Source organism: Gekko japonicus, unplaced genomic scaffold (assembly GCF_001447785.1).
Source record: "Gekko japonicus isolate JY-2015 unplaced genomic scaffold, Gekko_japonicus_V1.1 scaffold417, whole genome shotgun sequence".
Classification (NCBI taxonomy): domain Eukaryota; kingdom Metazoa; phylum Chordata; class Lepidosauria; order Squamata; family Gekkonidae; genus Gekko; species Gekko japonicus.
The window spans coordinates 96,064-111,609 of record NW_015164194.1 but is presented as its reverse complement, the minus strand read 5'-3'; the positions used below and the strand labels follow the sequence as shown (position 1 = coordinate 111,609).

The following is a 15,546-nucleotide window of genomic DNA, read 5'->3' as shown; positions in this document are numbered from 1 at the left end:
GAAAAGAATCCATTCATTAAGGAGGTTGAAACTCTAATACACACTGTTTGTACCTTCTTCAATAGTTCAAGTGTACGAAAAGCCAAAATGGAGGAAATTGCCAATGCAACAGACAGAAACGTTTCATTTAGGCCACAGGCAGAGCAATCCCGAGTTGAGCCTGTACTGCAGTGGCCGGCTGTCATGTAACCTTGGTGCTAGTCTGTATCCTAAGGGACAATTTACGCTGCAGTGCTGGCTGTTTGTGAAGCTGCTTCTATGGCAATTTCGCTGCAGCATGGCCCTGTGCCGTAGTGTCGAGGTGGGGCAGCACGAGAGGTGGGGCACTTTGGGTCGCTGGGAGTGCCAGTTCCAGGGGCAGATGCCTTTGCACATCACAGCTAGGAGGCAGGGATGGGTGGCTTGGACGAGCCCCATGCTCTTCTCCCACTCCGTCCCGTCCCGTGACAGAGACCCACACCAAAGACAGGCATGCAGTTGCTGTCATTTGTTGTTTCTGCATGTCAGTCTGCCCCATGGCCAAGCCCCCCCCCCAAATCCCGCCTTTTGAACACTTCAAGACTGCTCACTGCAGTGGCTCCCTATCACCATTGACTCAGGGAACCCCTGTGATCCCCTGCCCCCCCAGTGCTACTGGCACAGAGTGCCACAGGACCCCCTTCGTGGGGCAGACACACAGTGAGGAGCCTCCATTCACTCATTTTAAAACCCCCCCAGTAGCTTACAGCATTCCCTTCTCCTCCGTTGCATGCTCACAACAACTTCATGAGATTGGTCAGGCTGAGGGTGTGCATCTGTCCCAAGGCCACCCACGCAGCTTCCATGTTACAAGTGGGGGATGGAATCTGGGTCTCCCAGGTTAGCCTCATGCTCTAACCACCACAAGAAGCTGGCTCATTCACCCAGACCATCCTCTGGCCCCTCAGCCCTTCACACAGCAGCCTGTGAGGTGGGCAAGGGAACCTGTCTGTGAGGCTGACTCTGTGCTATGTATAGCTGATAACTACAACCAGTGGGACCTGCGCAACCCTCCCCACCACCCACAGCAGCCACGAGCCCTTCCTCTGATACATGTCCTTGGGAACCCTGCAGGGGGAGTGGCAGATGGGGTGGGGAGGGAGTGGGGCAGGGAAGAAGAAATCTCCTTCTTACAATCTCCTTCCCTTCCTCTCCCCACAACAGACACCCTGTGAGGTATTTTATTTATTTCTTTATTTTATCATACTTGTATCCCGCCCTCCCCACAAGCAGGCTTAGGGCGGCTAACAGTATTTGGTACAATGCACTAAAATCGTAAAATAGTTAAAACAATCAAAACTATTAAATAATTTACAATTAAATAATTTACGATTAAAATGCTCACAGTTTTAATCACAGTTTTAAATCATAGCGGCGGACCATATAATACCGCACCCAAGGTTCTCAGTCTCTCGGCTACAGATGGTACCATATAATGTCAGTTAGGCTGGCCTTGCACCGCAGATGTTAATTGCGGGCATTGCTGGTAGTGGTGGTGGCTCCTAATTGAAGGCCTGGTGGAAGAGCTCCATCTTGCAGGCCCTGCGGAACTGTACAAGATCCCGCAGGGCCCTGATCTCCTCCAGGAGCTCATTCCACCAGTAAGGAGCCACCACTGAGAAAGCCCTAGCCCTGGTCGCAGCAAGCCTGGCGTCCCTGGGGCCTGGGATAACTAGTCGATGTTGTGACCCTGATCGTAGTGCTCACTGCGGTATATATGGTACCATTTTTTTTCTTCTCACCTTGACACACAGAATACTCCATCTTTCTGTATTATACCTCTGAGGATGCCAGTCACAGGTGCTGGCAAAACATCAGGTCCTACAATGCAAAGACCATGGCCATACAGCCCGGAAAATCTACAACAACTAATGGACTCCAGCCGCGAAAACCTTCAACAACAGACTGTGCACTTATTTCATTTTTCTAAATGAAAACTGAAATTTCTGTTGCCATCTGTGTTCTAAGATAAGTCAAGCTACTAAAGCTCCTCTTTCCCCAAGTGTGACACCTACCTAAAGATGCTTGCATTTGGGGTGCTGAATGGGGTTTGAGTTCTGCTGTAGGAAGTGCCTTTTGGAGACTTCCTTGTAATGGATATGAGAGACGGCATTTTGTTTAATGAAGTGCAAATCCCAGGAACTCCTAGATACTGGTATTCTATCTAGGAGTTCCTGGGACTGAGAGATGTTTAGCTAGTTAGACCATAAGAAGAATTACTGTTAATTAAAGCAGGAAATAGTTCAAGGCGCAAAATAAGGCCATTAGCATGAAATCTGGCAGAGGGTCATTGGCTTTGACAGACGGATGTGCTTTTTGACATAGCGTGTCTGAGATGAAGTTATGGGTCAGGCATTACTTCAGAGCTCAGGCTTCGTAGCAATGATTGGGTACAAGCCAAATGGACTGGAAGCTGAGTCAGGGGTAGGCTGTGTGTTCTCAAAGACAGCTAGGAAATTATCCAAGTAAGAAAGTTTTATAACATAACTAGAGAGAGAACTACAGAGTCTAAATGAACAACATGCTGTATCAGAGAATGCAAGTAAAGTTGTCATTGTTGTGCAATTCTGATCAGCCTGAAGACCAAAAGTAGAACAAACCAACATAATACGATACACACTGAGGAGAAGACAGCCAGAAACTAAACTGCGTTCTTACAATACAGTCTTCCCCTGCTCCCCAAATAGCTCTTTCATCCTCTCTTTTCTTTCTGTGTCTGTGAGGGAGAGGAAACACTTTACGTCCACCGGTTTGTTGGCAGGCCAAGGTGCAGGGCTTTTTTTCTGGGGAAAAAGGTGCCAGAACTGTCAAAAGGGAAATGAAGGCGAAGCACATGGGATTCTTTGAAACAATATTATTTTCATGCACTACAGACTTACCTGAACTTTAAAGCAGTTTCCAGACTTTAGACATGTCACCAACTTCCTCAGTTCTTTTTTGGGTCTTGCTTTTGGTATCTAACGCTGAATAATGACCTTGAAGCAACCATGTTTTAACATACTTTGTTGAATCGAAGGCTGTTAAGGGAAGTCTAACAATCTTTATAAACGATAAATGACTGACAAGAAGGAACTTTCTGGAGTGACAATCAAGTTCATCTGGGAAAATCCCCTTTCACACTCACTGAGGGAAACAGCTACTGTATTGAGGTGTGCCAAATCTGAGACAGTTCCTTGGGCATTTCTTCTCTGAATGTTAGATGTTCTCTGAAGACTCAAATGGTGACTTCTCTTTCATTGAGCTGAAGTCTTTTTGCCAATGTGTGGCTGCAGTCACACACACAAAATAATCCACTTTCAATCCACTTTCAATGCACTTTCCAACTGGATTTTTACTGTGTGATCTGGCAAAATCCAATTCAAAGGTGCATTGAAAGTGGATTATTTAGTGTGTGTGACTGCAGCCTGTGTATTTCTTCTTCCCTGTAGAGCAGGGGTGCCAAACATGTGGCCCGGGGGCTGGATTGGGCGCCCGGAGGGCTTCCATCAGGCCTCACTGGAACTGGCCATCTCCTGCTTCCAGTTCTGCTGCTGCATCATAGCTTGCTTCGCCAGACACTCTTAATCACTCAGCCATTTCATGTTTTAACCTAGGTCCTAGACTCAGAACTCTGAACATGAGATTTCTGTGGCGAATGTCAATAAATCAAAAATAGGTTTGCAACTTACAGAGCTAATGTTTTAAGCATGTTTTTATTTGAAGTTAAAAAAATCTTTGTTTAAAAAAACTTTATTAAGTTTATATCTCCACTACCTGGCATTAGATTTTATGACACACATGGCCCGGCCCGGCAAGGTCTCATTTATGTCAGATCCGGCCCTCATAACAAATGAGTTCAACACCCCTGCTATAGAGAATGCTGTCCCTTGATTTTCTGGCCAATTCTTAGAATCAAGAACTCTTTCACACCTTGACAGTTCTGTATCTTCTTTTGAAAGCAGTCATTTCTGAAGAGAAATTTAAAGTTGATCATAGAATGCAACTAGGGAGATTGGTGGTTCATCAATTCTATTTTTTCTATGCAATGGGACACCTTTAAATTGCAGATTTTCTGTTGCCTCAAGTGCTTTCTTATAATAAGGACCTGGAACAGTGCTTCTCTTCCCACAAACATCAACATGACACTCAGGCTTGCTGTGGGCTTTGTACAGATTGATATTTCTTCTTGCAAATCTAAACTCAATTCTGACAGTTCTTGCAAAGCATCACAAATTAATCTGAGATCCAAAATAAATTCAACTGATGTAATCTTTGTATGAAGACCTTCATATGTGCACTTCTCCTTTCGACCATTTGCTGAGTTATCTTTTTCAAAATGAAGCACTAGGGATTCATAATCCTGCCAAACAGCCAAAACAGTTCTGTAGCTAGATGCAACCCATCTTATAGATAAAATCCTTCCAATTTTTAAAATCTTCATCTCCAACGTAACTGCACATGACTTGAGCTGCCTTGCATTATTTGGAGATGAATGATACATAACATACAACTTGTTCAAAAAACTCTTAAATCTATTGATTGCAAAAATTTCTTTTACAAAATCATGTACTGATAATTCCAGCCTATGGCTAGCACAATGCCATAAAACAATGGCAGGGAATCTGACTTTGAAAAGTTTTGAAATTCCTTCACAGGATCCCAGCATCACTGCAGCACCATCACATGTCAATGAAATTAAATTTTACTTTAAGAATTCTTCAGTGAACTTTAGTGACTCAATATGAGACATCAAACTTTTGTATGTTCCATTTCCTGTTGTCTTCCAGCTCTATCAAACCAATGAAGAGATTTACAGGTTCTTGCATGTCTATTTCCTCAGTGTAGGTGCTCACTATCAGTACAGATTTCTGACTCACAATAGCAGATTCATCAAGTATCAGTGAGATTTTGCTCTTTGAATCAACGTAGTTCTCATTTCACTGCCAATGTGCTTTATAATATTTATACAGGCAGTAGCTGAGTGCAAAATTCTTCCCATATCAGTACAATTTAATTCTTGTAAATCAGTTTCAGCGTCAACATTATTAAAAGACTGGTTCTTTTTAGCCACTTTATATGCAGTACAGACTATTTTATTGGTAATTTCCTTCTCTCTTGCAAGTGACTTCAGACATAGTTTTGAGCTTTTCTTCCCCCCCCCCCACCTTCTTCAGTTATTTTAACTGCAACTTTATGACCTGCACTTTCTCTATGGTCAAAAATATTTTTCCTCAGAGATGTTAGTTGCTGTTTCCTATTTTCACCATAAGATGTTACCTCACAATTTATCCATTCTTTAGAAAGCCGCATACTCACATTCTTCTCTGTGCCTAAGCATCCAACATGTTATCACACTGAGCAACCTAACTTACCACCATGAACAAATAACCTTCCCCCCACCACACACAAATTCATTCTTCTGCTCTACAATCCAACAACTGGGCCAAAAGGTTTCATTAACTTTAGACACTGAAGTGGAATTCTGAGTCACTTTTTGCATTTTGCAGTTCAAAACATGAATTATTGGGAGTTAAAATTCAAGCTAGATTGCTTGATGAATCCCTTGATGTTGATTTACGTTTTGTTGTAGCCTCAGTAAAATAGTCTGAAATCGTTTTCATGGTTCTCAGTTGTCACATGGTCCACACACACAAACAAAGACAGAGAGAGAGCTCCCCTCCAAATCTGCAGTGCTCCCTCATCTGAAGAAGCCTGTTGCCACCATTGCAGTGTGGCTCTTACTAAGAAGGAGCAGTGGAAGCCATGGGAAGCCAGAAGGTAAAAATGGCGGCGGCAGCCTAGTTGGCTGCCCTGGCAGAGCTGTTCTGCCAGGCAAAGCCAGCAAGGGGTGGCCCAGGCTCTGCCCCTACTGCTCTGAGGCGCAGTGGACGGAGCTGGCCAAGGAGCACACAAGGAACTCCCTGCCAAGGCCATGTGAAAGAGGAGCCAGCTGGGGGGTGCAACCAAGTAGTTTTGGTTCAGGCCTGCTGGGGCTGTGATCCAAGCCACACTGCAATTGGGTAGTCTGCAGTTGATTTTCTCTCTCCCTCCCGAACCCGCTCCAGACTCCCCAGACTCACAGCCCATGCCTCGCCCTCGGTGAGAGCAACAAGTCCCCTGCGCTGTCTGGCTGCTTCCCCACTCACCCACAGCCGCTACTGGTCATCCCTTCTTTTAAATCTTATTTTTTAAATTTTATTTTAATATTTTTTGTGAAATCACATGACATCATGCGCCCCCCCAGTGCCCCCATGAATTTTTAAACATTTTTTGAGAATTTTGTTTCCACTAAGAGGTTCCGGAACTCCATTCTGGCACCTTTTTTATTCTATTTATTGTGAGCTACGACTTGGTATGTTTGTGTTTTATATTTTCAATCCTTAATGTAAGCTGCCCTGAGCCTGCCTGTGGTGGGGAGGGCAGGATAAAATTTGAATAAATAAATAAATAAATTTTTAAAAGCCCTACCAAGGTGTATAGAGTCAGAACAAGAGCACTGGCCCTACCAGAGCCACAGCTCAGTACACAACCTGCTTACAAACAGATATATGGTCCTTGCAGGGCTCTTTTTGTAGAAAAAGCCCAGCAGGAACTCATTAGCATAATAGGCCACACCCAACACCAGAAACTCATTAGCATATTAGGCCACACCCTTGCCAGCACAGCTCATTAGCACATTAGGACGCACCCCCATGTTACCAGAAGTCTGCCCATCCAGCCACACCCACCTTTTGCTTGTTATTCTGTTTACCTTGTTTGTTGTCCAAACCCAGGGCTTTTTTTGTAGCAGGAACTCCTTTGCATGTTAGGCCACACACCCCTAATGTAGCCAATCCTAATGAGTTTCTGCTGTTGGGTGTGGCCTATTATGCTAATGAGTTCCTGCTGGGCGTGGCCAACTTGGGAGCCAGCCGGAACTCCGTTCCTGTGCGTTCCTGCCCAAAAATAGCCCTGGGTCCTTGTCATGATTCCTGATCATGGGGATGGAACCCACTCCCTCAGTTTATATGCAGCAACTCTACATAAGTAGGAGTGTGGCTGGCATGTTCAGACCCTCCATGTGTTTGCTTATTCCACAAATATGTTGTGTGCATGCACTGAGACACACACATGCAAACAGTTTTACTTGTGTTCCATTCTCCATCCACATAGTTTTGCCTATATAAACTTGTGAACTTTCCTTTCCCTGCCTTGGCTTCAACATGGGTCCCCAAATCTGTGTTTTCTGAGATAATATAAATATGAGAACAGCAATTCTAAGAGAAAGACAGCAAGCAAGAGAGGGGGTGCTTAACTTTTCAGTATTTCCTCCCTTCCTGCAGATTCTTCCCTTTTAATTTCATTGGGGAATTTAATGTCTATGAGCAGGAATTGGCTCTCACTCTTCCTTTCAAATGTTTACAGTTTTTTTGCAGTTAGCTATGGCCTCTTGCTCAGGCAAAACAAATGGTTCAGTTTCTGGTGGTAAACCACCCAGAGTCAGGGTCTGAAATATATTTTGTTCAAGATAACAGCAGGCCAAGCCCAAGTACTCTGGGCTTCTTATGGCAAGACTCCTCAAAATAACAGAGCCACATTAACAAATATTCCACAGAATGGTACCCTATGTCTGGTATCAGAGCCCAGCTGATGATGAGAACTATAATTTTAAACAGCTGGGAAGGAAAATGCAAAAGGAGGCAGCCTTTTGGTAAATTAATCTGTATCCTCACACTTCTCTGTTCTTTCTTGCAAATGCCAACCACTGCCACATTTGTGTTATGAGTCAAACTTGGGGGCACCTTAAGTTTTACTTTGTATAATTCTGTGTTTAGAGTTGGATTTCTTGCAGCTTCAACTACTTAGTATTAAATGGATGAGTAAGCTGGATCAGAAACATTCTGGGAACTAGTGGTTAAGACACTGAACTGCAGGCTGTGGAAGGTCAGTAGTTCAGCAGTTCGAGACCCGAGTTGCCGCATGATGGAGTGAGCTCCCATCTCTGGCCCCAGCTCCTGCCAACCTAGCAGTTCGAAAGCAAGAAATTGCAAGTAGATAAATAGGTACCACTTTGGTGGGAAGGTAACAGCGTTCCATGCGCCTCGGCGTCTAGTCATGCCAGCCACATGACCACGGAAACGTCTTCGGACAGCGCTGGCTCTTCGGCTTTGAAACGGAGATGAGCACCGCAATCCTAGAGTCGGAGTCGACTGGCTTTCGAGCAAGGGAGCCTGTACCTTTACCTTTACTAAGATGGAAGTTTGTGACTCTAGGGTGCTGTCACTTTCCTTTCAAACCCTCCTCCTCTGTTTATGTAGGGTAGGGGGCTTTGGTCTTACACCTTATTCTCATGCCCAGCTAAGGCAAAGCCTATTCGGTAAATGCAATTTCTCTTCATATTCATTCCTCACATACTGTTTCTTCTTTCCTCTTCTTCCTCAAATCCTTTTGTGTCTTCCTGTTAGACTGCAGGCTTCTCACATGAGGCACCATATATTTGAGAGTGCTATATTAATAATAGTAGTAGCTAACACCAGACTCCCTGCACCTATAATTTATCAGATATACCTAAACATTCCAGAAAGGGGGGAGGATATTCTTATTAAGAACAACCAAAATCACTTCTTACTGCCAATTTTATGTATAACTAACATGCTTCTTTTAAACCTACAGAAGAGAATTATCAAGGGCAACCCAGGAAAAAGCGCATTCGAAGGAAGAAGCAAAAGAATGTTTTGCAGAACACTGATAATTCACATGAAGGCCAAGTGGAATGTAGGAAGCATGAAAATCCGACTGAAGATAATTTACAACTGGAACACACAGACGGCCAAGCTTTAAGTCGAAACAAAAAGAGAAAAATGAAAAAGAAACGGCAAAAAGCAAGGATGAGAGCGGTTGGCTTGCCAACAAAACCAACTGGTATGGATTTCACATATAAGCCAGAGAGGGAGGAAGGAACAAATTTGGAAGATGTGAATAAAAAAACAGATGACGTTCTGGATTTTTTGCAAGCAACACAAGAAATCTATTTTTCTGACAGTAGGTAACTCCCCATTACTAACTTTGACATGGAATACCAGAAATACATAGTTATCCTGTTTCTATCTAATGGGAAAACTGTGTAGATTTCTTGTGGGCCTGAATGTGTATACTACTTTGCTGAGCCAGAAATACAACTCTGCCACCAATGACGCAACAGATGTGAGAGAGGTCAGTGGCCCTTGTAGAAATACACACCAGAGTCAATGTTGTTCTTTGGTACTAAGGACGTTGTAATAGCACATGGGAGGGTATCCAAATGGCTTTTCTTGAATAGCAGCCATTCTGTCTGCCATCTGATTGGATCATGCTATCAGGTTACGTGCCTAAGTATACATGGATATAGATTCCATTTATTTTAGTAGAATATATTCTAAACTCATTTAGGGCTGAAGTGTCACTCTTTTATGAAAACTACTAAAATATTGATATGTGTATGTAATTATAACATGGAGTTGATTGTACTCCTATCCTACCACTCCACTGAGGAAAGTTTATTTGTTAAAATATTTCTTTTTGCCTCAAGTTTGAAGCCTCCTCCAATCTGAGGAGGAAGAGTCACTAAAGTTGGAGGAAGGCTCCTTAGACCAGAGAAAAGTTGCCCCACTATATAGATGTATGTATGTCACAAAATATGATGTCATGGCGAGGGCTCCTGCTATAGCTGGAGACTTCTCGCCAGCCGCCATGGTCATTCGCTGTTGTTCCGTACAGCAGGGTGAGGGGAATAGTCATCACTGTGACATCAAAGTGCCTCTCCTGGCACAGCCCTGGAATTGACATCCTTGCATCAGGGCAACACTATGATTCCCCCACCTCACCGGAAATGATTTTGCCGCATCGAAACCCTGATGGTTCTCCCTGTGCCTCCACTTGTATTCCTCCGCTGCTTCCCCTCATTTCCACAGATATTTTTGTAGTCCCAGGCACAAAAGTGCAATTTGTCCCCTCTTGCTCTGCAGCCTCAGATTTCTCTGTTTCTGGAATTCTTATGCCTCACCACAAGAGGGGGCAAACTGAGCAATGTAACTCATTCTCTATGCCTCACCACAAGAGGGGGCAAACTGTGTTTTTGCTCCTAGGACCTCAAAAACATCTGCGGAAATGAGGGAAAGCGGCAGAGAAATACAAGTGCAGGTGTAGGGAGAGCCATCCCTGTGGAAAACATCAGTGTCTGTTTGCATATCCTGTCCCCCGAAACCTCTTTCCAAGATGCCAGCGCTAGGCTGGGCTGGCAGCCCTACTTCATGCTGTGATTGCGAGTAGATAAACACATAAATGTCGAAGCCCAATTCACGTGAACAGAGCTTCTTGACATCTGAACCACATTGTGCTCATATGGCAATTTTTTCATCAGCAGTACCTCGCCAAAAAGATCCCCAGTGTAAATGCATCTTTTCAAACTGTACTGTCTGGACTATGCAGTGTTATAACAAAAACATTCCTGATTTCCATGGTGAGCCATTGCACACTAATGACTAGCCATTCAGAAGATCATCCACCCTACATGCTTATTTAAAGTGTTTCTGAGGTGGAATTCAGAAGATCATCTGAATTTCAGGTGACCCCCGCTGCATGCTTATTTAAAGTGTTTCTGAGGTGGTGTGGGGGGAATATTCTCTTTTTAATAAAACACACACACGTAACTCATTGTGTACATGCAGGTTCAGAAGTAGCTATGTTGAATTCTGATTTAGATCAAGCTACATTTGGCAGAAATCCTAAATGCCTAACATTAATACCTACAGTGATGACTTGGCATTTGGGAATAAGCAATTGCAGATCAAATGCTACAGGTAGAATTTTTGTGTCATCTGATACAGTGCTTTTCAAAAAAAACTGTGCTGTGCGGTGACTGGCCTTGTTGCCCTCCCCCAGTGTGCTACACAGACCACTAGGGGGTTGGTTGATGCTGCTCAGCACCCAAGTGTCAGCAAGCTGCCATTCTGTTTTCTGTGACCTCTGTGTACATATCCTTTCCCTGTTACACCCGGCTTGGTTTCTATCATCCTTTTGCCCCACCAACTGAGCAACGCATATAGGGTTACCAGCCCAGTGCTGGCATCCAGTGTGATACGGCAGGGCAGGGGGTGGTTGTTGTTGTTATTTAGATTTCTGAATCTCCCACCCCCGCAAGCAGGCTCTGGGCAATTTATAGCATTAAAACAGATAAAATACAATCCGCATGGCAAATGTCAGGATCCTGGCTAAATCAGTTCTCAACATTAGTCACTTCAAAGAAAGCTAACTTTATTGAGACTTTGATAGATATCAGGGCTCTTTTTGTAGCAGGAACTCCTTTGCATATTAGGCGACACACCCCTAATGTAGCCAATCCTCCAAGAGCTTACAGTAGGGGTGTGTCACCTAATATGCAAAGGAGTTCCTGCTACAAAAAGGGCCCCATATTGGACACGAGCTATTGTTAGTACTGAAGTTAAACTTGCCAAGGTTACAGATATAGAGTGTTCAAGTAAGGGCACTAAAGATCAGGACCCAATCACCCTACGATATTTGTTCGCCAGAATTAACAGTCAACCACCCCCACTAAGCACGTACCTCCTCCAGAGCATCCCTCCCACCAAAACTAACAGTTGCCTCCCCCCCGGACACGTAGCCTCTACATAGCAAGAAAAACAGAATAACAGACATTTGAGAAGCCAGGACATTTGGCCCCACTAAGGTGAGAAGCCTCTGGCACATCAAAGAGAGAGGAACCCCCTCTCTCAGTGGCAGGTGAGCTGTAAAATGCATAGGGAGCCTGACAATTATTACAATGCACTAATTATTATAATGCACTAATAAAATTATTATAATGCACTAATAAAACAACCAATCCAGATGGCAATCAACCCCTTTTTTGCCAGCTGCTTTGATCTCTGTGCAGCAGGGCAGGGAAGGGGAGGTGGGGCCAAAAGTAACAAAGGAGGGTGCCAGTTTTAACCCTTGCTGTCCTCAACCAAAAGCCCTGGCGGAACATCTCTGCCTTACAGGCCCTGCGGAATTGCATCAGATCTCGCAGGGCCCTGATGTTATTTAGCAGAGAGTTCCACCAGGTCAGGGCCAGGACTGAAAAGGCCCTGGCTCTGTCAAGGACAGCCAGACCTCCATACGGCCGGGGATCATCAGTAAGTTGTTATCAGCTGATCTCAGTGCTCTTCTGGGGACATATTGGAGGAGGTAGTCCTGAAGGTATGCGGGTCCCTGACAGTTGAAGGCCTTAAAAGTCAACACTAATACCTTGAACCTGACTCAGTATTCCACCCGTAACCAGTGTAGCTGGCACAGCACAGGTTATCTGACCAGTGTCTTGCCAACATTTCGTGTTCCTTCCAGTGTGAACTGGAAGTGACAGCACTGAGTCAGCATGACATTCTAGGATCGACCCCAAACTCTATGGTTAAGCCTGAACACATGTATACCAGTTTGCATTAGAAGTGAAGTTGCAGCACTGGCATGACATCGAACCCTCCAATTTTCCCTTACTGTGCTGTCAAGCAGCAGCAGGAAATGGGTCCTGCGCAAGAAGTCTCCCACCATAATGGGATACCTGTCTGCCTTGAACCCATCCTACTCCAACCCTAGTTATGGCCTAACTGGTCAAGGACTAGGACTATATATTACACACACACACACACACACACACACACACACACAGAGGATACAGCAAAAATGATCCCATAAAATGCCAGCTAATCCCATGTTGCTCTTAAGAAAGCTGGGTGGGTCAATAACATGCAATAAAGTCAATGACTGAATACACTGTATTTTCAAAGGAACACTCCAGAGACAACCAATTGCTCTTCACACCTTCTATATTTTCACTGTGCTCTTGTTGAGATGGCTGTAAGGTGAGTGGCAATTGTTTTCCATCTTGGATCTCAAGCACGTATCCCTTTATTCAATCATGAGTATATTGATTTGCCATCATGTAAACATTCTTAAAGCAACTCTTTATTTTATGATGGCGCAAAATCATGACAACTTTGTAATGGCATGTTCAACAAAATCTGGTGAAGGAACTGCTTGAAACAGGTTTTTAACAATAAATACAGCGGGGCCACGGAGATACTGCACTCACTGAAACAACCACAAAATATCCCGTGAAATAATTCTGAACATTACTTGAAAATAGATGCTGATCCCACCCAACACATTTTACAAATTATTAAAGTGACAGTACAGGAAGCCTTAGCATTGGGACATATTAGAGAGTCCACAGCAACATTTTTGATCAATAAAACACCAAGGGTGCCAGTGTTTTATGCGCTTCCCAAAGTGCATAAAGGGGGTATGCCACCCCCTGGAAGACCCATAATTTCTGGAAACTCATCTCTTTTGGAACCTATAGCCCAATTTTTTGATAGTTTTATTAAACCTTTTGTTCATAAGACTCCTTCTTATGTAAAAGATACTAAACATCTTTTACAAACCTTAGGCCCTGGTCACACGGGAGGTTTTGGCCTGGAAGAGGGATGGCTCGGGGGCGCAGCAAACGGGCGCGATCACACCGCAACATCTGGGAAGCGGCGCACACCCGTCCCCGATCCGTCCATTTAGGCTGAAAACGTGCATTAAAAAAAAAAAACCTAGGAAAAAGTAGCACCTACCTGAAACGCCGCAGCAAGCGCGGCCCTGGGATCACCGGCGCACCTGTCTTCAGGAGCATTCGAGGCTCCCGGCCGAACTGCACATGCGCACACATGCGCAGCCGGCTGCCTCGCTCTCCCTTCCGTGGCTTCCCCCCCAGCATCTGATCGTGCCAGGGAGCAACTGTGCAGCAACTCAGGAAATCTGTCTGATCCCCCCGCCGCGTGTCTCTTTTGGTGGAGCTCTAAAAAGCCACACTTTGGCCGCATCAATTTCCCCCGTGTGACCGGGGCCCATGAAGGCATAACAGTACCTGCTTCATCATTATTAGTTACTCTTGATGTTGGCGCCTTATGTACTAACATTCCCCATGATGAAATAAGCATAATTGCTGAGAACTTACTGGAATCAAGAGAAGATCTTAGTGTGCCCACTTTTTTTCTTATAGAGATTCTTCACATCATCTTAGAAAAAAACTATTTTAGATTTCACAATGATTTCTATTTGCAAATCTGCGGGGTTGCTATGGGGAGTCCGTGTGCTCCCAGTTTGGCTAATGTTTTCATGAGTTTTTTTGAATCTAAATAGATTTTGAATAATGAGTCAAACAAGTTTGTGAAGTACATTCATATTTACTGCAGATTTATTGATGATTTGTTCATGATTTTTACTGAACCTGCTTTTTTTGAGGATTTTTTGAAGTGGCTTAATAGTTTACACCCTACTATTATGTTTGAGGGCAAAACCAATGCGTTTTCCATCAACAGCTGATTCAATCAGGATCAGAGCCTTCAAGTGACTCCTCCATCATAGAGGGCATGCCAGCTATAATTCTGTTCTTATCTTCATTAGAGAATGTAAATTGCTCACGCCACTCAGACGTTTCCCAGTAAAAATAACAATAAATACAGCAGGACCAGGGAGATACTGCACTCAGTGAAACAACCACAAAATATCCCGTGAAATAACTATGTTCAAGGTCTGCTACCACTCAAGGTTTTTATCAAGGCTAAGAGAAGAGCAGCACATACTGAAAGGAAAACTTTGCTCCAGGATAAAAGTATTGAAAAGGCTATGGGTATGTCCTTTCCTCTTGATTTTTCACCAATAGCTAAACAAATTAGTCACATAATTTATAAACATTGGCATTTAGTGTCAGGAATTGATGATTGTTTGGGGAGTCCAAAAATTGGATACAGAAGGGGTAGAAATATAAGACACATTATTATTAGATCTGATTTTCAGACAGAAAATAAGATGACCCCAGTCATATTAGGGCATCAGAAGTGTTTTCAGAATTGTGCAGCCTGTAAATATTCTTTGGACATTAAGGCATATGCACATCCACAGAAAGGATATATGATTCAACTTCCACATTATTCTAATTGTAGAACACGCCAGTGTGTGTACCTCTTGGAATGTGAGTGTAAAATGCGATACATAGGTATTTCTATCCGTATGATTAAAGTTAGAATTTTGGAACATCTTTCTCGCATTAGGAATTCCATTATGTCAGCTCCTCTTGTTGAGCATTTTGTTATGACCCACCATGACCCAGAGAAGTTAAGATTTTTTGTTATTTATAAATATACACCACAGAAATATAATTGCTTTGATATACAAAAAAAAATATTGCAAAGAACTTTTGCACCTTATGGTCTAAATAATGAACTTGACTTTTCCCCTCATTTGTAACCTCATACTTTGTGTTATATACTCTCTGTGACTTTAAATGTACTCTGGTATCAGTAATGATATGGATACAATTAGCTTTAAGTATGCCAGATGAGGCAGTGCATGCAAGAACCATTTGTCATTAGGAGTGTATGAGCCCATTTGGGAGAAAGAAGAATGTTTAAACAGTATGGGTAAGTTGGGTGCCAGATTGGAAACATTGATTGTTGAAATGTTATTAATATTGTACACTAGATGTTTGTT

General features: G+C 43.5%; 1 protein-coding gene across 1 annotated transcript in view; it reads left to right on the top strand.

Annotated features, from left to right (window-relative positions):
* The window catches only part of ERICH1 (glutamate rich 1), a 126,800-nt gene that overhangs the window by 96,774 nt on the left and 14,480 nt on the right, over positions 1-15,546 (top strand). Inside the window, exon 3 of the mRNA XM_015408304.1 lies at positions 8,650-9,018. Within this exon, the coding sequence (XP_015263790.1) occupies positions 8,650-9,018 (369 nt within the window). The remainder of the gene's footprint in view (positions 1-8,649; positions 9,019-15,546) is intronic.